The sequence below is a fragment of the Orcinus orca genome, chromosome 13 (assembly GCF_937001465.1).
Source record: "Orcinus orca chromosome 13, mOrcOrc1.1, whole genome shotgun sequence".
In the NCBI taxonomy this organism is placed as follows: domain Eukaryota; kingdom Metazoa; phylum Chordata; class Mammalia; order Artiodactyla; family Delphinidae; genus Orcinus; species Orcinus orca.
The window spans coordinates 13,738,337-13,764,459 of NC_064571.1; the positions used below are offsets into that span (position 1 = coordinate 13,738,337).

Sequence of the window (26,123 nt, forward strand, 5' to 3'; positions counted from 1 at the left end):
TGGGCATTTTCCTAAAGGCATGTTAGCATAGGTACATAAAGCATGCTCCAGGAGGTTCACTGCAGCTCTCTCGTAGTAGCCAAAGATTGTAACCTTTTGTAAATATCCATTCATGGGGGTCTGGGTAGATGCTCACGCCCCCATACACAGCCATCAAGAAGAGTGAATAATAAGAACCTGCTGTATAAAAAAATAAATGAAATGAAAGTCAAAAAAAAAAAAAGAAGAGTGAGGCCTGGGGAATTCCCTGGCGGTCCAGTGGTTAGGACTCTGTGCTTTCACTACCAGGCCCCGGGTTCGATCCCTGGTTGGGGAACTAAGATCCCGCAAGCCACATGGTGCAGCGAAAAAAAAAGAAATCCCCAAAGTGTACTGTTAATCGTGTGTGTGCAGCAGGGGGAAGCAAGGCGTAGGAGGGGGTGCAGAGAATGCCACTAGGTGAGCATGGGGGACATTACGGGAGTCATATGTACCCACACAATTGTATATCTTAGCCCTGGTCCACTTCTGGAAGGACGCACAAGACACTGATGATGCTTATGCCTTTGGAAAAGCATCCAGGATGGGAAGGAGACTCTGCTATATACTCTTTTGGACTTCTAGAATTTTTTAAACTCTGTGCACGCATGACCTATTTTTTACAAAACCCGTCTTTTACATAATAAACAAAAGAGCAGCAGTGTGACAGGACCCCTGGGATTATCCACGAATCTTGGGTTGATGCCTGAGCTTTGCAGGTTCCTTTGTCCCTTGGGGCTGACAAATACTTGTTTTCCAGACCAAACTTCCTTCACTGTTCATCACCAGAGTGTTCAATTACGGGAGAATCACACCTCTGTTCCTTCAGCTCCTTCTCTTTTCTGGCTGTGAAACATTAAGCAATCTTGACATGAAAGTGTCCGTCAGGTGCTAAGGGAATATTCAGGAAGGGCCTGCCGGAAGCAGAAGGCAGTGAACTAGGATGAGGAAAGGAGGAGGGGGTGGGGCCGCTGATTGGAGTGACGTGAGAGTTAAAGGGCTCTGAAATGACTTGCTAGAAATTGCTCTTTGTTTTGGCTCTCTTATCAGGGAAGATGCCTGGGAGGGGTTTACTTTTCTGATTCCTCAGACTAGCCCAGGTGGCACTTTCCCTCATCGCATCTGTTTTAATGGTACCCAGACTTTGTTTTCAGGTCTGGTAAGACGTGCAGACACAGAAATGACTATCATGAAGGAATAAGTTCGTTATATTCACAGATCCCTAGAGGTACAGCCCGCTGCGCAGAGCCACATGGGGAAGCACGGGGCTGATCAGGAAGCAGAGGCAGGAAGTGTAGGCAAGAGACTGTATTGTGGTTTCCATGGGAGAGGCAGTCTCTCCAGAGTCAGCGAGGTCCCAAGATGTCAAAGCATCAGAGGACAGAAAATTTTAAAATATGGTTAATACACATCCGGCCTGCCAAGTATGGTTGCACAGGTTGTTCATAGCACAAGATATCTGGCCAAGGAGGCGAGCGGAGCTGAAATTCGGATGAAGCCCTGTTTGCAAGCCATGTGCTCCCAGGACTGCATCCAGCTGAAGGACTTGGCTTTTTCTCACACGTGCAGAGGCACCACGTGGGTCAGCAGAGGCCCGTGATGGCACTCGTCTCAGGTTGCTATTCTATATTAATCGTGATGATTTGAGCAATCTCTGTTTCCTTGACTGGACTACCAGTTCCAAGGACACCAGAACCTTGTCTATGTTTCCCGCTAGACTGGAAGCTCCAAGAGAGCAGGGGTCAGGTCTTCTTTGCTTCCCACTGTCTCCTTGGTGCTCAGCACCGGCTGCCACATATGGGTGCTGGGTGGGTGTTTATGGGATGCATAAACACACGGCACACAGGACTTTAAACTTCAGTATCGTATGTTATCTGTACCCTGAACTCTTCTTTCTTTCGGCACCAAAAAGATCAAGACCTTTTTGCCTGCTGTTGGTTTTTTTAATTAAATTTAATTTTTTAAATTGAAGTAGAGTTGATTTACAATGATGTGTTTGTTTCAGGTGTAAGCAAAGTGATTCAGTTATATATTTTTTTCAGATTCTTTTCTCTAATGGGTTATTACAAAATGTTAAGTATAGTTCCCTGTGTTATACGGTAGGTCATTGTTGGTATCTATTTTATATATAGTAGTGTGTATATGTTAACACCAAACTCCTAATTGATGCCTCCCCTCCTCCCCGCCAGCCTGCTGTTGGTTTGAATAGGGTGAGTAGCATCCTCTTTCCTGGCAAGAGTTGGGCTCCCGTCCCTGCCTTTTTGGGGGACTAAGAAGATAGCCAAGGAGGGGAGGCTTTACTCTCAGTCTAGCGATTCTTTGTCAGCTCCGCCCTACTGTAAATCCTGTGTCTGTGCCTTCGTGGCCTCCAGTGAAGAGTGAATGACCGGGAAATTGGGCACGGCTGGTTGTGGCACTGGGCCTACAGGAGCCCCGGCTCCAACCGAAATGAGCAGAGCTCAGACGGAAGCTCCAGGTGTTGTCAAGCACGGTCACAGGGTGATTGCTGGAGAGACCCCAGCTCCCTGGCTTGCTTGACAAGGAAAGAAAACACGAACCGGCTTTGGGAATTCCCTGGCGGTCCAGTAGGTTAGGACTCAGTGCTTTCACTGTTGAGGGTCCAGGTTCAATCCCTGGTTGGGGAACTAAGATCCCACAAGCTGAGCCGTATGGCCAAAGAGGAAAAAAAAAAAAAAATGAACTGGCTTCCAAGAGGCCTTGGGCTTGTGCCTTGGATGTGCTTGTGTGTGCATATACCTTCATGGGAATCTGGGGGCCAGGCGGCCGTGTGCAGGCAGGAGAGGTGTCTGTGCCCCCCGGTCTCATGTTTCAAAGGCTCAGGGCAGAGTTGCTGAGAACCTAATGGAATGTGTATTTTCTCATCTCTCTCCAGGTTTCCATTCTATTATGAACTAAAAATAGCATTTGTAGCCTGGCTGCTGTCTCCCTACACAAAAGGCTCCAGCCTCCTCTATAGGAAGTTTGTACATCCCACGCTGTCCTCAAAAGAAAAGGTAATTTATGTTGCTCTGCCTTGCACTCCTTCCAGCGAGTGAAAAAATTTTAAAAAGTGATTAAAAAAAAAAAGGCAGGTTGTTTTATTGCAGGAGGCTCTTAATTGACTCTTATTCCCCCCCTCCAACATTCGTTCCTTCTAATCTTTCTTTTTTAAGTCTGTTTTTATGACCTGTTTAGAAATAGTAGGGAAATTCTCCAAAGATGTTATTCATCATTATTTATTGTAAAACATTTCCATACATTGAAACAAAAAGCAGAAGAGATTCACTCATAATTCAACTCCCCAAACTGAATTTCCTTCCTTTCATCAGGCTCAGCCCCTATCCTTCTGCAGATAGGATTTTTACATAGACTATTAAAATACTTTAAAAACTTAACATAAACAGGAACGTTGAAGCCTAGAGAGATTAAATGATTTGAACTTGTACCCAGATAGGTACTAACAGAGACTGGAATATAATACATTTCTAGTATGTTTGCTTTATTGTTCAATGATAAAACGTATGCTACCAACGAAATACCTGCTACTTTAGTAATTATCAGTCAATAAGTATTAATGAGAATAGTCATAATAATTTGTTTCACGCTATTTATCATTTGTGTTTGTTTCGCTTCAAAGTACTTCACATACATCCTTGAAATGAAAATGCAGGTTTGTCTATTGTCAGAGATGGAAAAAATAAGATAGGGAGAGATTGCAGGAAGGGGTCAACAATAACTAAGGATTCAAGGGGGAATTGCAACTTACACCTCTTGAAAAGAAATTTAAGCTATTTATAAGATAATGTCACTGTCTATAAAATTATTTTTTGTTTAACATCTCCACTGAACCTAATCTGCCGGATTTGCTTTCAATGGATTCTTCCATTGTTTTCTTAAGATTTCATACAGTAATAGATGCTGAGACCACTAAAATAAACATGACCTCTGTCTTATTAATTTGTTTGGTAGCTCCTTTTTTAAGTTCAATCCAGTCTGTGAAACGTTTCTTTAAAATAAAACTTTAAGCGTACGTTAAAAAAAAAAAAGCCACTCCAAACCAAGAGGCAACAACAAAAAAGCTGAGCAGATGCAGTATTTATCTTCTGAGATCTTAGACATGACGGCATAGCATCCTTTCTCACTTGGTCTTCCTAGTGACCCATGACAATCACCACACATAGTATATAGTTCCTTCTGTTGACTTGTTATCTTAGAATAAATTTCCAGGACTGGGATTACTGGGTCCAACATTGTATAACTCATTAATGATATTATACGACTTTCTAAACTGATTGTGTGGTAGGATCCTACAGCATGAATTAGGAGCACTGTTGGTGGCTTGATATATTCATTTCTATTGCTTCTGAAAGTTGGATACTTTGGACTTCCAGGGGAAGCCTTTGAGTATATCGGTTGGATGAGCAGGCTGCTGTAGACGTTTCTGAGAATCCGTTTAGGAACTAGGACACACTTCCCGTCTCAGAGGGTGGATTTTGAGGAATGGTAATCCCTGTCTCGACCTGGTTATCAAATCTCTATTCTTCCTACTTCCCTTTCTCCAAACGCTGGACTTACCCTGAAGCTGCCAGTGTAATTTCCATGGAAATGAAGGTGACCGACTCTTAAGAGCTGCCAGGAATCACTTCTGGAGTTGGCCAGGGGTCGCAATGGAGACTTAGTGTGGTGACTTCTTGAAGGAGCTTAAACAAGGACAAGGCAGGGGGTTGACTGCCCACCTGCCCACCCCAAAGTCAAGGAAGTGCACTGATGTGCTGAACTTCAAATGAAACGGAGACCAAGTGTCATTGACTGAACTCTGCAATGAGCTCCTGTGATTCCGAAATAACTATTTTCTTCAAACAGTGACAACAACCACCCAAACCAAACAAACAAAAAGAATGAGCCAACGTTGATTCAAATTTGAACTAAACCAATATCTTACTTGGTCTCGGTCCCTGAAGTAGATGTCAATCCTCTTTCCCACCTCACCTTTACCTTGTGGTATGATGCTGGATGACTTCTAATTTATGCTTTTATTTTTTTATCTGTACAATGATCTTCTCTATCAACAAAAATAACACCTATTTCTTTCTATGTCCTAATCCCTCCCATCGATATATACACGGGGAGGGATATGGATATCGTATGAAATAGCTATGGAAGAACAGAATTTCAGAGCTGCCGGGGCCCGACCTCCTTGAGATAAGGAAGATGACAATGGTTCTTGGTTATTGAAACCAGCCACTGTGTCAGGTGCTTTCCTGGAATGATGGCATGTAATCCTCACCTTGCTCCACAAGTTAGGTGCTACCAGGGTCCTCACTTTTCAGAAGACAGAACCGTGAATAGAGGCTAAGTACTTGCCCAGGTCTGACAGCCAGTTAGTGGCAATGCCAGAGAGAATGAGTGGTTGGGCACAAGCCCCCAAGCTCGGCGCTCAGGAGAAGGGAGAAAGAACAGAGATTTACTTGAGCTTTCCAACTCAGTGTGCCTCTGTTTTCCTTTGACAGGAAATCGATGATTGCCTGGTCCAAGCAAAAGACCGAAGTTATGATGCCCTCGTGCACTTTGGGAAGCGAGGCTTGAACGTGGCGGCCACGGCGGCGGTGATGGCCGCTTCCAAGGTACCATGCTGGGACCTGACCACCATGGCTGTTAACTTGCCCAGAGACAGGCTAAGGACCGATCAGGTTCCTCATCCTTTTTGGGGTCCCATTGAAAATCTGAGGGGAAAAAGGGTGAATCTTGCCCCCAGAAGACTGCATACCCCCACACACAAATGATTTATGCAATATTGAGAGGTTCCCCGAGCCCCTGAAGCTCATCTGTGGGTCTCAAGGACCTCTAAAGTACTTGGAGTGTAATCCTTGGACGCAGAGAAGAGAGAAGGGGAGGAGAGGGAGCTCTTCTCTGCAATTTCCTAGGGTGCACTGGGAGAGTCACCTAAATAGACAGGTGCAGAGACTTATTACCTGAGTGAGTGGGTGCACTCCATGCTCACGTGGCCCCACAGATCCAGGGGAAGGAACCCAGGGTCCTAGAATAAGTTGAGTGGTTCAAATGTGGAGGACAATGATATGTGTAGCAGCAGTAACTAGAGGTAGAGGAGGTTTGAAATAAATACTGGTCTTGTGGGATATTGTGATATAAGCAATTACTTCCTTCTTTTTTCCACCCAGCCCTGTTCAAAGGCCCTCTGTGTTCCTTCCCAGCTTCCTCTCCCATTACATTCTCCTTGTCGCTTTGTCAGTTTCTCGTTATGTGCTCAGCCCTGAAAAATTAAATTGGTAGATGTTTACTCTCAGAGCAAATTCAGCAGATTGCCCTAGTGTTTCCTGGTGACAACACCTTCTTCCAAATCCAAAGGTAGAGTAGGGGTCTACAGTTGGCTGAGGGTGGAGGAAAGGCAGTTATGCTTATGTCTGGAGAGATACAATGGTTGGGAGGTGAGCTGTATTAGCAAAGGGAAGCTATGAATCCTGGGTGGCCATGTGAGGGTTTGGGGGAAAGAGAGGGTAGAGCTGTGAAAGTGTTTGGAAGAGGACAATTAATACAGATCTTCGTGCTCCATGGGCTCCCAGTGGATGGTGAGATGGAGGGTGTTGATAGCCAGTTGGGTCAGGGGACTGAGCTGGGTTTTCTGGGCCCTGAACCAGGGAGAGGCACTTTAGGAGCATTTCTGGGAGGAAAACTAAGCACACAGGGCTGGGAGTTTGAAAAGCACCTTCCACATAAAGTCAAGGAGTTCTGCAGACAAAGGCTGGCGGGGAGACAGGAGAACCAAAGGGGAGTGATTCCTATTTCAGAGAAGGACCAGGTGCTTCTGTAACACAGAACCATAGTGAAGTGTTCCGCTGGTACCTGGAGGGTCCCTGTCCACCTTAGGTACAATAGTAGCTGGCAAAGTGGTGAATCCCAATGAGTATCATCGGAGGGGAAATTCCGCTTGGGTATCTGGAGGAGACGTATCAGGATTTACAAAGAGCAGTGAATTCTAAGATCCTTCTGTTTGAGATGCAATCGTTTTAGGCTTTTGTGTTTAAGCTGACAGAAAAGAGAACTCAGAACTGCTAAATTCTGAATTCATCAGGCTAACTTTGCCACATAAAGCTACAGAGGCCTCCCAGGCCCTCTCCCCACCCCATCTTTGCTTCTGCACCTGAAGGAACATAGGTTAGTGCTCTTTTCTCAGCTCAGTTGTAGAGCATCAGTGTGGTATATTTATCAGGGTGACTCAGTACCGGTCATCAGGCCACTCAGCCGTGTGTGTAAATTATATTCTTCTGGTAATTCTGTAGGGCCATCCTCTTCCAGGTCTGCCTCAAGCTGGAGCCTCCTGAATCTTGGCCAGTCACCGCCAGTCCCTCTGACCACCGGGGAAGCCCGTGAGCCTAGGCCTCCAGCCGGGCACCTTACAACTAACCTGAAGGAAGCTCTAGATAGTCTGAAACTTGCCTCAGAAAAATAACTGCTCATTAGTTCTTTCTAGTTGGGCTAAAAAGTAGTGAGGGATGCCTGCTTCCTGCTGAATTTGGTTTCAGACAAGAAAATTTTCTGCCTTGTGGGGGCTTTGCTTTTCCTCTCTGAATATCTTGAGAGAGAAAACACTCTTCTTTCCCCAAAATAATGCCCTCTGTTTTTGAAACAGATGTGTACTTTAAAAAAGAAAAGAAAAGAAAAGAAGTAAAATTCAACCTGGCTGAGGGATAGATCAGTGGTTTCCATAGTAACAATGGACCACTCCAGGCCGCGGCCAAAGGATGATAGGTCACCACTGGGTTCAAATCTGGCTTTAGTATCCAAACCACCTGGGAAGCTTTGTTTTTCATTTTTAAACAGATTCTCAGATGTGCTGAATCAGAATCTCAGGCAGTGAGCCCTTGAATCTCTCTTTTTAACAAGTTCCCCAGATGATTTTTAAACAGCCAACTCGGACTCCCCTGGTGGCTCAGTGGTTAAGAATCTGCCTGCCAATGCAGGGGACACAGGTTTGAGCCCTGGTCCAGGCAGATCCCACATGCCACGGAGCAACTAAGCCTGTGCGCCACAACTACTGAGCCTGCGCTCTAGAGCCAGCAAGCCACAACTACTGAGCCTGTGTGCCACAACTACTGAAGCTCCTGCGCCTAGAGCCCTTGCTCCCCAACAAAGAGAAGCCAACTCGATGAGAAGCCCTTGCACTGCAACGAAGAGAAGTCCCCGCTCACCGCAACGAGAGAAAGCCTGCGTGCAGCAACAAAGACCCAACGCAGCCAAAAATAAATAAACAAAATAAATAAATATATTTTAAAAAATAAGTAAATAAAGTAAACAGCCACCTCTTTACAGGTCCCTGCCTGAGGGCCCATCCAGAACCATACACCACAGGTGATGCGGGTTAAAACAGTTAGCTTTTTCAACATTCCTGGGATGCAGATTTAGCTGCTTAGAAGCATTAACCTTGAGAATGAGAAAGCTGAGTCCAGAACAACCTTGTCGATTACCCCCAGGGGAACAATCAAAGCAATTTTGTGAAAAAAAGACACTCTGCCCAGTCACAGTGGCTAGGGTGACCATATACTGTTCAAACAGGACACATCTGAGCGTGAAACGGTGCTGTAATTATTATGCTGGGACAACAGGTAGACACTAGGTCTGTTCCAAGCAAACCGGGGTTTATGGTCGCCCTCCTCATGGCTCCATTTTACATCTCTTGGACCCTGCCTGTCTCCTCCCAGAAAACACCCTCAGCCTACAAATCAGTTCTCACTGTAAATATCCGCTGCATTTAGCCAAACAGTTACAGGAGAGAGGGTGAGGTGACTGAGAGCCTCCCTCTGAGCTCAGACAGATTGAAGGGAGGCTGGGACCAGGGGACCGGATGAGGGCGGTCACTCCTTCCTCATCTGCTCTATTTTCCATCCTTTGGTGGCTCCCCAGGAGGAAACTGCAGAACTTAACCAGAAGAATGAAAGATCTTCTGCCTCCACTTTTAGTTAATCCTTTTTTTCCTTATAACTTTGAACCCTGAGCCCTTTCTCTAAAAAAATGAATGTTTGCAGGGTTTTTGGATCATCATGAAGTGGGAAGAAGCTTTGTAAACCATATCATTGTACAAATATAAGTTGTTATTAATGTTTTATCTTAGAATAGAAAAGCTAAAACAAACAAACAAAATTACACGTTGGAAATTTCTCCCCAGGCCTATTAACCCCCAGCCCACCCCCCAGTTTTCCCCAAGGTCTAATCCTTGTCCCCGGGAAGTAGTGATGCATTTTTTCTTTCAGCAAAAGCTGCTCTGTCTCCTTCCTAGGGATACACCTCGGTAGTACCTTCTTTCTAAGTGTCCCTAGTCTCTTGACTGGCTCTGAGCTTAGATATTAGCTGTTTCCCAGCCAGTAATTCCACCCAGAGGGAAAATTGAGTGCCACGTCTTTTTAAGACTAGAATTGGAAATCTCTCGCTTTTTAAAATTAATGCTCTAGAGACTCATTAGTTAAGCAAAACACATTCTCAAGGGAAGAGAAACAATAGTGAGAAAAACCAATTGATCAAGAGTTTTAAAACTGTCAGGTAGTTTTACAACTGACTTCCCTGGCGGTCAAGTGGTTAAGACTACGCCTTCCAATGCAGGGGGTGTGGGTTCGATCCCTGGTCGGGGAACTAAGATCCCACATGCCTCGTGGCCAAAAATTAAAAACATAAAAAAAAAACCAGAAGCAATATTGTAATAACTTCAATAAGGACTTGAAAAATGGTCCACATAAAAAAAATCTTCAAAAAAATCCCCCCAAACTGTGAGGTATCCAGGCCACCTTATTCCCCTTGCCATTTGAACCATATCCTAGGCCTCTTCCACCTGCCCACTTCTCAGGCCTGGTAAACCAATCTTGCTTTTGACCTGTCTCATAACTTGAAAAATAATGCCCTTTTACTTTCCCTGGAGATCCTATCCCTAGAACAGTTCCAGTGCTGACAATAGTGTTATTAAAGTCACCTGTTTAAGACAGCCGGTCTAAGTAAAGCTGGCGTTCTGTGAATTAGGGGTGCTTCTTCCCCAGATTGCGTGTGGGGTTTTTCCCCCCTAGAATCTAGTATTTCCTGTTAGATTGTGAGCTTCTGGCCCTGAGTGACTCTGGATTCTTTTCCTTTGTTTCTTGCTTAGCAAAAACCCAAAACCCACAACCAAACTTTGCTAACTTGTCTGGTGTTTTGCACTCATTAAACCTCGTTGATGGGTTTGAAGAATAAACTTTTTGATGCCTCCACTCCTGCTCTGCCCGAAATGGTAGCCACTTGCCACGTGTGGCTGTTTAAATTAATTGAAATGAAGTAAATTTTAATATTCAATTCCTCAGTCTTTACTCACCCGCTTTCGAGTCCTCAGCAGCCAGCGTGGCTGGTGGCTGACACAGGGATAGAACGTTCTCACCATCGCAGAAAGTTCTTTTGGGCAGCACTGCCCCAAGCCTTCTGTTAAGCCTCTTGGGTTCTCCTTTGCCTTATTTCCATCTTCTCGCCTGCAGTGCTCTGCTTTGACAAGGGCCCCTCCCTTACCCACTTAGCCCTTTGGGGCCTCTGTATATGAGGTTCACGAGGAAAACGGGCAGATGGAGACTCAGCCTGCGGCATTGCCCATGGTGGATGTTTCCGTTTCTTCATCTTCTCCCCTGGTCCGGCTCTGCTTTCACACCGTGACCTCCACTGTGCTGACTTGCCAGCCAAAGCTCAGGTACTTTGCCTGCAGTTATGGTCAGTGGCCACCAGGGTATAGCCAAGCCTTGGTTGTAGCCCTAGCATCTGAACACCTAGGCACAATCACAGAGAGATAAATTATAGTGTTTTTCCACTCATAAAAAAAAAAAAATTTCCACTCAATTTTGCTTTAAAAACAAACTCTTTAAACAGTTCAGCATAAATAGTTTTAAAAATATCCTCTCCCTCTGATCCTTATTTTTTATCCATCACTGCTTTATCTAAACCTCTTGCTTGAATAAAAATACTGTTTTCAAACGACATGGAACTTTATTCTTGGAACCAGAAGCTCATTCTGGAAAGTTCATAAGCCTAGTGATTTGGGGCTTCTGACCAGACTGGAGTTGTCTGCCTTTGCCTTTGTTTTTTTTCTTGCCAAAAACCCCCCACAATAGACAAAAGCAAAAACTACCTGTTTACGATTAATCAGAGGGCAGGTGTTCATCTTCTTTTTATAAAACCTCCCTGTATCCACTCATGCTTTGAATGTATTTCCAAGGAAGAAGAGAAGACTGCTGTCCCTTTTGGATCCCCGTGTCTCCCTTGTCTGGCTTCGCACACTTGTGTCTGCTGAATCTAAGTGGCTGAGGACTCTAGGAAGTTTCATGCTCGTCCCTTCACCCCCTCAGAGGAACATTTCCCAGCCTCTGCGCTAGCTTATGTCAAGTTAGCCCTCTTTCTTCTGTTGAAGCCAAGGACTGTGTAACATAAAATTAATATTTAGAGTTCACCGTGGCAACCATTTAAACACCAAGATTACATAAACTGTTATGGACAACCTGCTGAAAAAATTTAGGTAGAGGGTAGGGAATACTTCCCTCCCAGACAAATCAGCTTGCACTGGAGCTCATTTCCAAAACCTGAAGCAGCACCTGAAGCCTTGTCCACTGTGGTTCCACCACACTCGCCGCTGTTCCTCGACACCCTGTCTTCCTCCCGATGTTTCTACTTGGAATGTTACCTCACCTTACTCCACTCCATAGATGGTGAGATGGACTGAAACAAACAAGAGACTCAGTCTCACAAGTCAGCAGAAGGCAGAGTTGCCGGTCTGATATTACTTGCTAAATCTCTGTTCCAAGTTTGCCTGTGGAGATCATATGTAGCTGGAGGCATCGAGGGTCCCAGCGGAAAGAGAGAAGCCCACCTGCCTGCCTGACCTCTGAGAAGAGCCTGGTTGAACCTAGGAGGTCTGAGAAAGCACTTGGCTGTGTCGATGCACCTTCCTTCCTGGTCACCTCCTCCCCCCTGACTCCTGTCTCCTGCCCTCACTCCCTCAGTGTTGGGGGGAATTCTCCAGGGCCCCGCCTTGCTCTCCTCTCCATCCCAGAGCCACTCATCCTTTCCCTCACCTTCAGCTGTCACCACCTGTTGCTCCTGGTTCCCAGATAGGCTCCTCTCCCCAGGTCTCAAGTCCAGCATTTCTGGTTCTCTGAACATCTCCTCCCTGTCTCCTGGTACCTTCAGTCAGCATCTCTCTAACTCCAAATGTGTCGTTCCTCTTGTGTCCCAAATTTCTGATGATGACAAAATCACCATCCTCTCTGGACCCCAAGCTCCAAATTTCAGTCATCTTTGAGTTCCTCCTTCCTCTGATTGGCTCTTCAAGTCCTGCCCATTTGATACCCCTTCCTTCCTTCCTTCCTTCCAGGCCCTCTTCCAGGCACCCTCCCTTCTAGCTTGGACTATTGCAGTAGCCACTCAAGGGGTCACTGCCACTCTCCCTTCCTGTTTGAGGCCTGTGCATTTGGCCCTGATCCCAACCTTCCTGTCTAGTCTCTCCTGACCTTTCTGGTTCTTGTATACTGTACTTACAGCACCACCTTCAGTGCTGTTCTAGAAATAGCAACTCTGCTGTTTCTAGAATTTTCTCTTTCCTGCCTCTACTGATGCTAGTTCATCTGCCCCTGTTCCCACCTGTTTGAAATCCTGTCCACCCTTCAAGGTCAAGAGCCACCTCGTTCACAGCAGCCTCCTTAGATTCCTGGGGGAACTGGTCTCTCACTTCATGGCACCCCAGTGGCCCTCTTGTAGTCATTTATATCCATGTCTTACCTGCACCCCTACTAGGTGCACAGTAAATGGTAAAGGGATGAAGGATGGCTGTTCATATTTTTAGCTGTCACAGCCAGGAGAGCAATGCTTAGCAACAAGTATGGGCTTTGGAAATATGCAGACCCAGGTTAAAAAAATCCCAGCTCCAGGACTTCCCAGGCGGTCCAGTGGTTAAGATTCTGTGCTTCCAATGAAGGGGGTGCAGGTTCGATCCCTGGTCGGGGAATTAAGATCCCACATGCCACGCGGCCTAGCCAAAAAAACAAACAAAAAAACCCCCACCTCCCCCACTTGCTGTTGCACCTCTATGAGCCTCAGCCTCTCCACCTGCAAAATGGGCATGATAATGGTTTTTGCCACAAAACAGTCATGAGTCGATGTCCATAGAGATTTCCCAGGAGGCAGAGCTCATGCTGAGGCCACCTGTTGGTCACTTCTCCTGTGTCAGTTTGCTCTCTAAGGTTGATCATGATCCTCACTCACTGTTGAACCAATAAGAGAAACAAGTCTGATGCTGGCACTGGGAAGTTAACAGTCCAGACTCTTGTGGAGAGGAGGCTGTCTCCTGCTTGTGCGGATCTCTTCCCGTCTTTTCTCTGTGGTGCGGTAGCTTGGGCACAGTTGGGGCATTGCCTGTGCCCTTGTCCCTCCCTGTCCACCTTGCCTGTGCTGTGTGGCCCTGGGCAAGCCACTCTCCCACCCTGGGCTTCAGGTCCCTCATTGCTCTGGGCCCGACTTCCGTCTCCTCGTTCAGCCTTGAGGTGAGCAGTGTCTGAGTGGCAGCGTCTATATAACACGTGAGCCCCTGCCCCAAACCCCACCGAGAGAGAGAGAGAGAGAGAGAGAGAGAGAGAGAGAGAGAGAGAGGGAGGGAGAGAGAAGAATGTCAACCTGTGGGTTGTTAGGACAGGAAGGAGCCTTAGGTGCCACTCACTTCACAGGGGAGGACACCGAGATCCCAGTGCCCAAGGTCATGCTGCTGGGCTGAGAGCGATACTCCAGTTCCCAGTCCTGTGTTCCTGCATCACTCCAGACACCCCCATGGCCCCCTCCCCTCCACACACACTGAACTGACAACTCCTGACCACATTCTGCTTGGATCACACCCCCAGGCCCTGAGGCCCCATGGCTGAGCCTGAGGGATGCCTGTCTGCCCCTGAGAATTCTAGAGCGAGTCCCAGCCCAGGGTACTTTTGAGGTTGTCTGCCTGCGCTTCTGACCGTTTTATCTGGAACACCGCTAGGAGTCAGGAAGGTACATTCAGATGCGAGAGACAGCCAGCAGCTGCCCCCAAGGCAGGCTCCCACTTTGCCTTGAGGCAAGGCTGGGGCCACACTGAAATGCAGGTGGTGGGTCGCAAGTTACCTTAAGAGACTAAAGATAGTTTCTTTAAAGCTTTATCACTGTCCTAATATAACATGGCGCATCAACTGTACTCAGTAAAAAGAAATTAGGATATTGAAAAGCAAAACAAATAAACAAAGCGTATCACTGTGATAAAGTGGGAAGTTGTAATCGTAGCTCCGCTTTTCACTGAGCAAACTTGTCTTGTGGATGCCCCTACCCGACTCCTACTCCTTGAAGAGAGATCTGCCACAACTTTAACCTGCCCTCAGGGCCTGGCCTCTCCAAGGAGGAAGCCTGGACCAAGCAGAGCTTCCAGCTGGGTCTCACTGGTGGCCTTCTACACACGAGGGCTGGACAGCTGCTGCGTGTGGAGCCCTTCCCGGTGACCCCCAAACCCCATCACCTGGGTGCTGGCCTGGCTCAGATGACCAGGCCCTGCTCTGCTTTACAGGGACTCTGCTCATCTGTGTGCTGTCGTTGTCCTGCACAGCCCTGTCTCGCTTCCCAGATCCAGGTCTTCATCTCCTCAGCAGCTGCTGTCAGCACCTCAGATCCAGCCTGGCCTGAGGTGTTGGCCAGTGTTCCCAACCGGCCTTCCCTCACCAGTTAATGTTCATTTTTGCGCTTCATCTCCCATGAAGGGCACTTCCGGTCTTTAGTGCAGACATCCATGTGCCCAGCTCCAACCTGAGGAAGGAAGGCAGAGCAGATACCAGGGGCCGTTCTCCATGTGTGCCACACAGTGTGTCCAGAATGTTCTCATGACTCTAAAATCCCACTGTCTTCACTTTGCTCACTACCCAGAAACCTTCAGTGGAGCTCTCATCGAAGTCCAGGTTCAGGCAAAATACAGTTTTTCCAGACTGATCTCCCACTCGTCACCAGCACCCGAGCCTCTTCTCCTCAGACTGGTTCAATCTCAGTTTCCCAAATGCACCCGGGTTTTCCACTCTCCCACCTTGGCTCCGACCACTGTCTGGCCACAATGTCCTTCCCCTCTCTTTCTGATGGTACAGCCCTTGCCTCGCTCAAGTCTGAGCTCTTGGACGAGGCCTCCCCGGGTATTCTAGCCAACAGTACTCTCTCTCCGTCCCCTGAGCTTCTGTCGTATGTTTTGTCGTCTGTCATTTGCTGTCTTGCACGCGTTTGTGTCTCGATGCCTCAGCCAGACTGGGAGAACCTTGGAGTAGCAACCGTGTCCTGTTTCCTATTTGTGTTTGTTTCCCCTGCGGGGCTTCACTGAGCGCTTCAGGAACTCTCCAGCAGCGTTGGCTGCGAAGGAAGGAACGAAGAAGTGAGTGAGTGAATGAGTGACTTGTAGGAGGCCAGGGCAGCATGGCTCCCTTCAACCCATTTTGTAGGTTTGGTGCCCATGGCTTTTTTTTTTCTTTTCCCTTTTATCAGGTGGTTCGACTCTTTCCTTTTGTCTCCTCTTTGGACCTCAGAGAAGGGCAGGTAACCCCGCTGAGAGATGTGACTAACTCCAAACTGAACCCTTCGGGGATGGAAGCCAGCAGCCACCTGTGCCCACTGGCCCATGGTCTGGATCGGAGCCAGGTGTCTCTCCTCCCGACAGCCGTGTGTGTACATGTGCGTTAATCCCAGAGCCGAGGCCCTGTCAGCCTCCCCCCAGAGCCTCTTGTTGTGTTGATTTGGTAGCATCTAACATGCAATTAACTTATTTGGTTTTTTGGTTTGTTTGTTTCATGCCTGGAGAATGAATTGAATTTGACGATTGATGCTACGGTGGGAAGAATCCTTTCTCTCTCTTTTGTTTGTTAATCCAATTCTATGTCACGAACGAGGCCCTTGCCTTCGTGCAGCATGTTGAGAAGGAGCCTGCTTGGCCTCGACGTGGAGCATGTATAGCTGTAGAGGTTAACTGTTTTAGCGAGGTGGGAACCCTGTGGGAATTTAGAAGGAAGTACTAACTCTTTCTTTTTTTCAAATATTTGAATCACCAGTGGGAAATGTGGTTATGCTGGTGGCTTTGTTATCAACTGCCTGACTCACTAAAGCCTTTTGTCTTTATTCTCATTGTCATCAGTTGAAGGCAGTAGAAACCATGTGAGGTGAGGTGGGCTAAACTTTGTGCTCTGCTGGAGCTCCCTCCTGTCACTTGTGTCCCTGTCACTGGTGTCCCTTCCCCTGTGTGTCCCTCTGGAAAAGAGGACCTCGTCGAGGGCTTGCAACCAAACTTAGTAACTGTTGACTCGGGGTTCTGTGGGCCCTAATGGCAGGTATTCTATTAGTGGTAAATTGTTTTACTTAGAATATCAGCTTTTTAAAGGTCTGGGTTTTCCCAGGAACACACTCCCTCCTCTGACTAAGAAAAGCATCAAAATATAGAAAATTTGCTGTGTGTTAGCTACATGGATTTCTTATTCCTTACAAATTGGGGGAAGGATGAGGAATTAAAGTTCTCAGATTCACAACATTGTAAATCAACTGTACTCCAATAAAAATTAATTGTAAAAATTTTTTAAAAATTTACAGTACCTATACATATAAATATGTACATAAAAGTACATATAAGTCCCTAAGGTTTATATCTTGAAGCCATCTATAAAATTAGAAAAATGTAGTAATTAAATACAAATGAAAAACTACATCAATAAAATTGAAATACAAAAAAGATCTCAGATTAATAGAAAATTCAGTGACACAGTTTACTTTTTTTAATTTACTTTTATTTATTTATTTTTGGCTGCGCTGGGTCTTTGTTCCTGCACACAGGCTTTCTCTGGTTGCGGTGAGCAGGGGCTACTCTTTGTTGCGGTGCGTGGGCTTCTCGTTGTGGTGGCTTCTCTTGGTGCGGAGCACAGGCTCTAAGTGCATGGGCTTCAGTAGTTGCAGCACGTGGGCTCAGTAGTTGCGGCACGCAGGCACTAGAGCGCAGGCTCAGTAGTTGTGGTGCACGGGCTTAGTTGCTCTGCAGCATGTGGGATCTTCCCAGACCAGGGCTTGAACCCGTGTCCCCTGCATTGGCAGGTGGATTCTTAACCACTGTGCCACCAGGGAAGTCCCCACAGTTTACTTCTTAAAGTCCAATTTTCTAAGAGTTTTAGCCAGGAAAAAGAAAAGATTAAAGTAATCAGGAATAGATTCCCCTCCCTTGCCCCCAAGATACTTCTGTGGGATTTCTGGGGCTCTAGGAGCCCAGCTGAGAGAGCCACTGGGCCATATGTTGTTGACGTACCCAGAAAAAAGCAAGGTCAGTCTGTTAAAACAAACAGCATGTAAGCAAGCAGCCACAACAAAACTGGGTAGACCCTGCTTATAATACTGTGGGGAATAAAGAGGTCAAAGTATGACAATACAAGTAGGAGATTAGTTTTCATGGAAGGCTGTGGATGTGTTCCTTTCTGGTCCCATGAGGCTGGGCTCTAGAGTGCACATGGGCTCAGCTGCCCCGTGGCATGTGGGATCTTAGTTCCCCAACCAGGGATCAAGTTTGTATCTCCTGCATTGGAAGGTAGATTCTTAACCACTGGACCACCGGGGAAGTCCCATCTACTTCTACTTATTAAAAAGACTCTTTTGGAGTCTTTGGACATAGATTTTTCTGTGTGTCACTTTTGTATATGCAATAAAGGATACAGGCACCATAAACTGATTGAAGTCTTTCTAACCTTCACTTTCAGAATCTGATTCTTCTGAATCACTTTTCAACTCCGCTCCTCAGTATCCGTTTAGGATGAGGCCGCATCACTCTCTGTGCTTTCTAGAGCGTTGGTGATGCAGAGCTTTCGTCTCTGAGATTTTCATCCATGCTGCTGATGCCCATTCTGCCAGTTCTGATGTTGCCACTTTCTTCATCTTACTAGAAGGTGTCAGTAGAACGTGTTCTAGGCAACCAAGACTCAGATTCCTTCTTCAAGTGGGTCTTTTTTTAAAAAATCTTTTGGCTGCACCGCACGGCATGTGGGATCTTAGTTCCCTGACCAGGGATTAAACCCAAGCCCCCTGCATTGGAAGGGTGGAGTCTTAACCACTGTGCCACCGGGGAAGTCCCAGTTGGGTCTTAAATGGTTTGTTAACAGTGAACAGTCAGGAGTTTCCATTGTCTGGTCATGCCTTTGGGAATAACAACTAAGTGCATTCATGTGTAGGCAGTGACAACAAAGACAAGGCAACAGCAATCGTAAGACCCTCCCCAGTTTTCAGAGGTGAAAAAATGTATGTCTTGTAATGGACGATAGTTATCCACGAGAAGTCTAGGAGTAAATGGGCACCGTCGGTATTCCAGTGACTTAGTGATGCCAGTGATGTCAAGGCTCCGGGTGGATGTCTCTGCAAGTCTCCTCGTCACAAGGTGGCAGTTCCCATACTCAAAGGCAGAAGGCAGGGAGCAGGGTCAGGCCTTTCTCCTTCTGCATGTGAGAGAGAGAAAATATCTTTCCCAGAAATCCCTTAGCAGATTTCCCCTTACCTCCCATTGGCCAGAACTGCATCACATGGCCATGCATAATAGCTAGGAGGGAGTTTGGGAAATCTGTTTTTTTTTTCTCACCATTTCGAGAACGGAATTGGGAATGACTTTTGGATGGTCAACTAACAGTCTGTCCCACTGTGGTCAAATACATTTGGGATATGCTGAGTCAAACAACCCAAAACACTACGACTTCTCAAAGCTTTTCGTATGTGGCTCATTGAATTATAGAATATGTTTTTAAGCTTTTCCAAATTTAGGGAGTCCACATTTATTTTCCCAAAAATAAGGAACCCAGTTTTGCAGTATACCAGAGAACCACTCTTGGGCTGTTCCCAGAATAAGAGAACGAAGGTTCTCAGAGCAGAGCTGAATCAGCCGGTGGAATAAGGTCTGTGGAAAGTGAATGGAGATGAGGTTTGGAGTAGAGACTGAGCAGGGCTGAGAGGTTTACAGCTGAGAGGGCTATATTGATTTGAACCGTCTCAGATTGTTTTGATGGGTACGGGCGAATTTGTTTTCAAGAGCCTGTATCCATGCTGCCGTGGTTTCTTCTGAGACAGCACTCAGTCGATACTGAGCTATTATTATCTCCTTTTCTTTCCTAACCTTTGCCACTTCCTGTCTTCATGATGCTAATGATACTGGAGCAGGCCAGCTGGCTTCTGGGACTGGAACTGAGTGCTTTGCTGAAATGGTCGTGGACATGTGTGATACCTGCTGCCTCTTTTCCTCAGATACATTGCTGAGCCTTTGTAAGAGCTGGCAGACCCAGGGAAGGAGTTAGTCCGCCACCATTTATTTGGACTTAGAATCATGAAGCCCCTCCTAGTTTTTTTCCCAGAAGTGATCCTTTTTTTTTTTTTTTTTGGCTGCCCCCCGCAGCATGTGGGATCTTAGCTCCCCGACCAGGGATTGAACACGTGCCCCCTGTAGTGGAAGCACGGAATCTTAATCACTGGACCTCCAGGGAAGTTCCTAGATGTCACCTTGAACGTTTCTGAGTAGAATAATCATGGGTCATTGGCTGATGGATTTGGAGGGGATTATACTGGGGAGCGGGTCTCCCCCCTCATTTTCTTGCCAAAGACCACCCAGCTGTTATGTCTAGAAGGTGAAGCCTCAAACCCCTTGCCCACCATCGTTCCGAAGCTATATCTGAGGCAACCAGGGAGATTTCTGCCTTTCTCACATAATGCCCTCCAAACACCCCTTTGCCTGGATTTAGAATTCTAGTTGTATATATTTTTTATTTTATTTATTTATTTATTTTTAAATCTATTTTTATTTTTGGCTGCGTTGGGTCTTCGTTGCTGCACGTGGGCTTTCTCTAGCTGCGGCGAGGGGGGGCTACTCTTCGTTGCGGTGCGCGGGCTTCTCATTGCGGCGGCTTCTCTTGTTGCGGAGCACAGGCTGTAGGTGCACAGGCTTCAGTTGTTGCAGCACGCAAGCTCAGTAGTTGCGGCACGTGGGCTCTAGGGCACACAGGCTTCCGTAGTTGTGGTGTGTGGGCTCAGTAGTTGTGGCACACAGGCTTAGTTGCTCCGCGACATGTGGGATCTTCCCGGACCAGGGATCGAACCCGTGTCCCCGGCATTGGCAGATGGATTCTTAACCACTGTGCCACCAGGGAAGTCCTGTATATATATTTGATTATTTAAATGGTTTTCTTTCTGCTGTTGTTAGTTTCCTGGAGACATGGTTTTAAATATCTTTGTAGGCTGAGAACTTATCATTTTCATATTTTAATGCATCTTTGTTTCATTCTGACATTTTTTCTAAAACTGTCTGCAGGCTCCTTTGTCTTCCCCCGTTGCCTCTAATGAACTCATTCTGCGTTTGCTCCTTTAGCTAACTGACTCTTTTGCTAAAGTTACTTCAGTGAATTACTGTGCTTTGTTGGCTCATTTTCATTACTATTTAAGTAAAGTGAAAAAAAAAATCTCCAAACCCTTCTGCCATCTCTGAAAGCCTCTTAACTAATGCTGTCATGGCCCTTGTTGGTTTCGTCAATCCCACCCCCCAGCCCAGAGCCCTTGTTAGCTGCTCTTGCTGATTTTGTGCTGATTTGTTGGTTCTGTTTTATCTGCGGTGCCTATGGTCCCCACGTCCTCTAGCCCTCTAGGACTACTCTTTCCTTCATTATTCAAATAAAATACCTCCGCCCCCGATCCATGCATCCCATGTACCTATGGGAAGTCTGCATGCCCATGAGTGTTTCTGAAGATACCCAAGTTTATCAATTTGCCTAGTGGTTACTTGCCTGTCACCTCTTGCTCCGAATCCCAGCCCGGTTCTCAATAATCCACGTCTCCTTACCAGCCCCTCCGCCCTCGGGTTTCCTTCTCCCCCGAACACAGCTCTCCCCCTCCAGCCCCTGAGGCACACCTCAAGCAATGCTGTCATCCCTGTGCCTTCCTTGTAATCTTTTCACTTTGACAGATTCTCTCATCCAGACAGCGAGGCCCTTCCCTTTCATAAGTATAATGGATTGATCTTGCTTTTCCTAAACAAAAGAACAGTTTCCCCCGAGACAGCGTCTGTGGCTCCTTGAGAATGAGAAATGGTTACGGTCAACAGTGTTTTGTCGCGTGTGTGTCTTTTTTTAATATCATCTTTCTCCTTCCTGATTCGTCACTTTGGGTATTTTATGGAGCTCAAAGGTGACAGTGGCAGTCAGTGTGACTCATGAACAGTCATGTGAACAGATAAAAGAAATGGCTGTTGTCATACATTTAAAAAATACTGTCTGCATTTTATTTCCTTTGAAAAGAGTAAGGACTGAGCACATAGATTATGAAGTTCTGATATTCTAGCCAGATCCTTGTGTCCTGGGAACGGAGCAAAATGTAGCTCTGTAAGGATTTTGATTTCTGTAAGCCCGAGAAGCCGCAGACAAGCCCTGGAGAGTAGGAACCGAAGGCAGCAGTCGTTTCCTCGGCCCTGAGTCTGGCCGAGGCTCGGGCTTATTGTGGGGGGCGTCTGAAGGAGAGGAAGGGGCCTGGAGCCAGAAGAGCAATTCCTGAGCCCACAGGAGGCCCTAGAACATTCTGGGCCTGGATCCCCTCAGTGTCCCCTGCAAGTACACCAGGCAGCTGCCCCTCTGCAGAGTATTCCAGGGGACTGGCCTCCACCTGGCTGACCGTCAGAGCCCCCCTCTTGGCCTCGGTTGCGTTCGCCCGCCACAGCTGCCCCGGTCTGTGGGGCAGGCCTCTGACGTGTGCCCCGTCCTGTGTTGTGTCCAGGGACAGGGTGCCTTATCAGAGAGACTCCGGAGCTTCAGCATGCAGGATCTCTCCACCATCAGGGGAGACGGCGCCCCTGCTCCCTCCGGCCCCCCGCCACCGGGGCCCGGGCGGGCCAGCGGCAAACACGGCCAGCCTAAGATGTCCAGGAGTGCTTCCGAGAGCGCTGGCAGCTCAGGTAGGTGTCACTTCCCTTCCCCTCTTTTCCACCTCGTAGGCCTTGCTTTCGTGAAGGGAGACCCAGGCCCCCCTAGGGCCCTTGCCCCAAGGACTCGCCACCCATACAGACGTCCATCAGACCGTGCCAGGCCAGCCAAGGGGCAGAGCATCACTTGGGCCAGGGCAGAGGGCTGGCCTTGGGGACTCTGATCAGGGGCAGGGTTAGGTCACCTGCACCAAAGGGCCCCATCTCCTCCATCTGATTATGTGGGGGGGGGGGGGTTGGGGGGGTTGAGCAGTAGTACCTGGACCAAGCCTAGAGGTGACAGGCCCAGCTGGACCTGGGCCAAGGCAGCTTTCTCTGTGTTCTTCTTCTCTGACCCCGCACTCCCAGGAGGGCTTACCTGTCGTGAGCACCTGAGTGTCTCCTCCCACCCAGCCAGGGCTTACAGCACGGTATCCCTTTTCCCCCTGTCCTGTCTCTCACTCTACCATCTCCTCCCCTCCCTGAGCCACCATGCCCCATGCATAACCTCGGCCACCACATGCAAACGCCACACTAGCTCTGAGGTCTAATTCCTGTGGAGGCCAGGGCTTTACGGAAACCACACCTCTACCTCGATGTCTACCCCTGGTAGAGGGGTACCTGGGCCACGATTGGCCTGGAACTTCGTTTAAAAGTGCAGAGTCCTGGGCCCCCCCCCACCGGGGGATTCAGTAGGTCTAGGGTGAGCCCCTGGTGTGTGATGCTGTCGAGGTTGCAGCCACATTTGGGACCCACTGACATCTGATCCCTCAGTGGGTTTCGGGCTTGTGGAAGGTAGGGGCAGGGATTAGAGGGCTACGGAGTTGGACCAGGACTTGGTTTCCCAGACTGTTCCTTGGGAAGATTACGGGGCTTGGCTTTCGGGAGCTGAGCACTGCTGCTGCCAGCAGAAGGTTGATGGGGAAGGGGCTGCAGGGGATCGTTCTGGGTCATCACCTCCGCCCCTCCACCTTGCTGGGAAATTGAGTCTGGGGGCTGAAATTGGGCCACTATTGGAATCTCTGGCTGTGACATGTGCAGGTGGTTAGCCTGCCCTTAAATGTATAAACAGGGACCTCCAGGCCACCTAGACCTAGACTGTGTGCTGTGAGGTGCAGCCTACAGGGGCATCTCAGTCCTGCGCCTGGGGTCCTTCCAGGCCCCACCTGACTTGAGGGTCTAAGACATGGATGGGAAAGAGGGAGCCTCACCACTGCCCTGGGAATGACAACCGATGCTCCCCTCCAGGGAAAGGAGAACGGCTCAGGGCCCGGCCCAGCGTCTGCCACGTTCCAACCCTCTCAGGAATGGCCTCTCTACCCCCGGCCCCAGGATTGAAGAATGTGGCTTTTCTGTTGGAAGGGAGAGATTTTAACCCTAGCAGGGCTGGGGAGGTGCAGGCTTGGCCATGGGGGTGAGGTCTACCTCAGGTAGGGGAACCCTGTCCCTGTGCCAGGGGAGCTTAGCATGGAATCCCAAAAGGCCAGGCAGGAGGGGACCTTGGGGATCACTCAGTCTAATCCTCTGATTTTGCCAATGAAGAGACAAAGGCCCAGGGAAGGGAGCTGTCACCAGGGTTGCCCGCTGGTGGCATTCTCCTGTGGCCCCCTGACTCCTAGCCCAGGGCCTTCTCTCCACTCACCTGCTGGCCATCAGGTTTCCCTGAGCATCTACAGCTTCTGACCTCCTGGGCACCGTCGCAGAAATAGGGATGCGAAATGCAATTAGATATCGCCTCCACCCTCCGTCAGCTTCCCGGCTACGAAGCCTCAAATGAAAGCTGTCATTGGAAGAAAAAGGGCCCCAATTCTCTGAGGCTCAGTGGGCAGAGCTAGAACCAGTGGGGTCCAGTTCCAAGGGGGTAGCCACTTACCAGCTGTGTGGCCCGGGCAAGCTGTTTATCCTCTCTGCACCGCAGATTCTTTACCTAAACACAGGGAATGACAAGCCCCGTTTGTAGGGTTGTCGTGAGGATTCAACCAAAATAATCCATGTAAAGGTGCTTAGGGTCATGCCTGGCACTGGAGGTCGTAGCTGCTGCCAGTTTTGTTCTTCTTGTTGATATCTAACTCACCTACGAAAGCACTTTATAATATGAAAGTATCCGGGACAGAAATGGGCTGCCTTGTGAGATAGTGAGATGCCTGACGTTGCAAGGGCCCAAACCAAAGTCAAATAGTCATATACCAAAGCTCTAGGGAGGGATTCCTGCTTTGGCTAGGAAGTGGGCCTCGGTGGCCCTACAGTCCCTTTCCCTCTTAGAGCCTATATTGTCATTATAGAGGTGAACGAAGCAGAGGAAGTAGGCTCAGAGAGGTCACACGCTGTGCCAAGGCCACACAGGACTGGAAGCCAGGCCTCCTGCCTACACCTGCCCTTGGCGGATGATTCGTGACAGCTTCAGAACTAGGAAGGAGAGAGGTTTGGTAGGATCTAAAAGGCGATGGGTGTATTACTCAGCCGTAAAAAGGAATGAAATGTTGCCATGTGTGACAACATGGAGGGACCTGACGGTATTACGCTTAGTGAAATAAGTCAGACAGAGACAGACACACACTGTGTGTTTTCATTTATACGTGGGATCCACAAAATGAAACAAACAAGTGAATGTACAAACCAGAAACACACTCAGAGATACTGAGAACGGACCGTGGTTGCCAGAGGGCAGAGTGGTGGCCGGGAGGCGTGAAATGGGTGGAGAGGATTAAGAGCTGCAAACTACCAGATATCAAATAGATGGGCTACAAGGGTGCAATGCACAGCACAGGAATATAGCCATCATGATTTGTAGTGTCTGCATACGGAGTACGATCTATAAAAATATTGAATTACCGCACCTGTACACCTGAAACTAATATAATATTGTAAGTCAACTATACTTCAATATGGGGAAAAAAAAAAAAAAAAAAGGCGATGGGAGGCGTCCCCTGGGCTTTGAACATCTTCCCAGACAGTCACTAGATGGAAGCGGATTTGGGCTGATTTGTTTGGTTCTGACCCTGCTGCCCTCCGTCCTCTGCTGTGCCCCGTGGGGCAGGGGCAGCGCTCTGGTTGCAGGTGTGCAGGCCAAGCAGGTGGACTTTGCAGAGAACCAGAGAGCCTGCTGTGCTGCCACACGACCTGCTCTCCTCACTGCCTGCCCTTGGCCGTGGCGCCTGTGACTTCAGGGGGCCGGCAAGGGAGGTGCTGACCTAGCAGGGAGGGCAGGGACCATTGGCCCTCGCCCTGGCTGTTCTGGGCCTAAAATAAAAGTCATCTCAGAAAGAAAGGCCAGTGAAAGATGGCCCAGGGTCTGGGCGTGGGGCAGAAGCACCCAGATCAGAGGCTCTGGGGCTGTCGTAACCCCAGAGTGGAGGGTGCGGGTGCCTGGGAGGGAGTCAGCCAAAGGAGGCCCAGCTTTGTGTATCCTCCCAGCACCCAGCCTCGGACGCCAGGCGTGGTCGGGTCGGGGAAACGGCCCCCAGTCTGGGCTTCCATCCTGGCTGAGTGACCCCGGGCCTGCGCAGAGACGGTAAATGCAACACAGCGAGGCAGACGTCAACAAGCAGTCGCCACACTTGTTCCCTCTGGGCCTAGATTCAGCCTCAGAACCTTCCTCAGAATGATACCCCAGGCGGCTGCTATCAGAGGATTTGACCTTGGCACAGAAAACGAGTTCCGTTGCCTTCAGGTTTCCTCTGGAGAAAAGGCGCAAGAATCCCTATCCCTCCTACATCTTAGGCTTGTGAGGAGAGCAGTCACAAGGCACAGGGCTTATCTGCAAGCCCTGGCAGGTAGCACCTGTTGCGGGCAGGCTGGGAGAGGATGGGCAAGACGCGGTGGCTGCCCCCCCGTGGAGTTGTGTGCAGCGTTGGAAGCAACAGTTTCAATGTACATATAGGTAGAGTTTGAAAACACGAGGCCTAGTGAAAAAAGTACAAAACGGAACAAGATATTGTATAACAATTTATGTAAAATAAAAATATAGGCCCATTGGTGTAAAATAACACTATGCAGTTTGCATCGCCCACCCTGCAGAATGGACTGGGAGGCGTTTTGTCAGACGCCATTTATTGGAAGTCTGGCACTGAACCCCAGGAAAGGTACAAGGGAGTTGAAAAAATGATCC

At 48.2% G+C, this 26,123-nt stretch overlaps 1 protein-coding gene across 9 annotated transcripts in view; it reads left to right on the forward strand.

Annotated features, from left to right (window-relative positions):
- The window catches only part of REEP1 (receptor accessory protein 1), a 111,753-nt gene that overhangs the window by 73,778 nt on the left and 11,852 nt on the right, over positions 1–26,123 (forward strand). For 8 of the 9 annotated variants that reach the window (XM_033431362.2, XM_049695895.1, XM_049695894.1 and 5 more), the window contains 3 exons: positions 2,912–3,032; positions 5,529–5,642; positions 21,832–22,009. In XM_033431362.2, the coding sequence (XP_033287253.2) occupies positions 2,912–3,032; positions 5,529–5,642; positions 21,832–22,009 (413 nt within the window). Of the gene's footprint in view, positions 1–2,911; positions 3,033–5,528; positions 5,643–21,831; positions 22,010–25,052; positions 25,226–26,123 lie in introns of those variants that run through there. The other variant, XM_033431364.2, reaches the window with a different exon arrangement.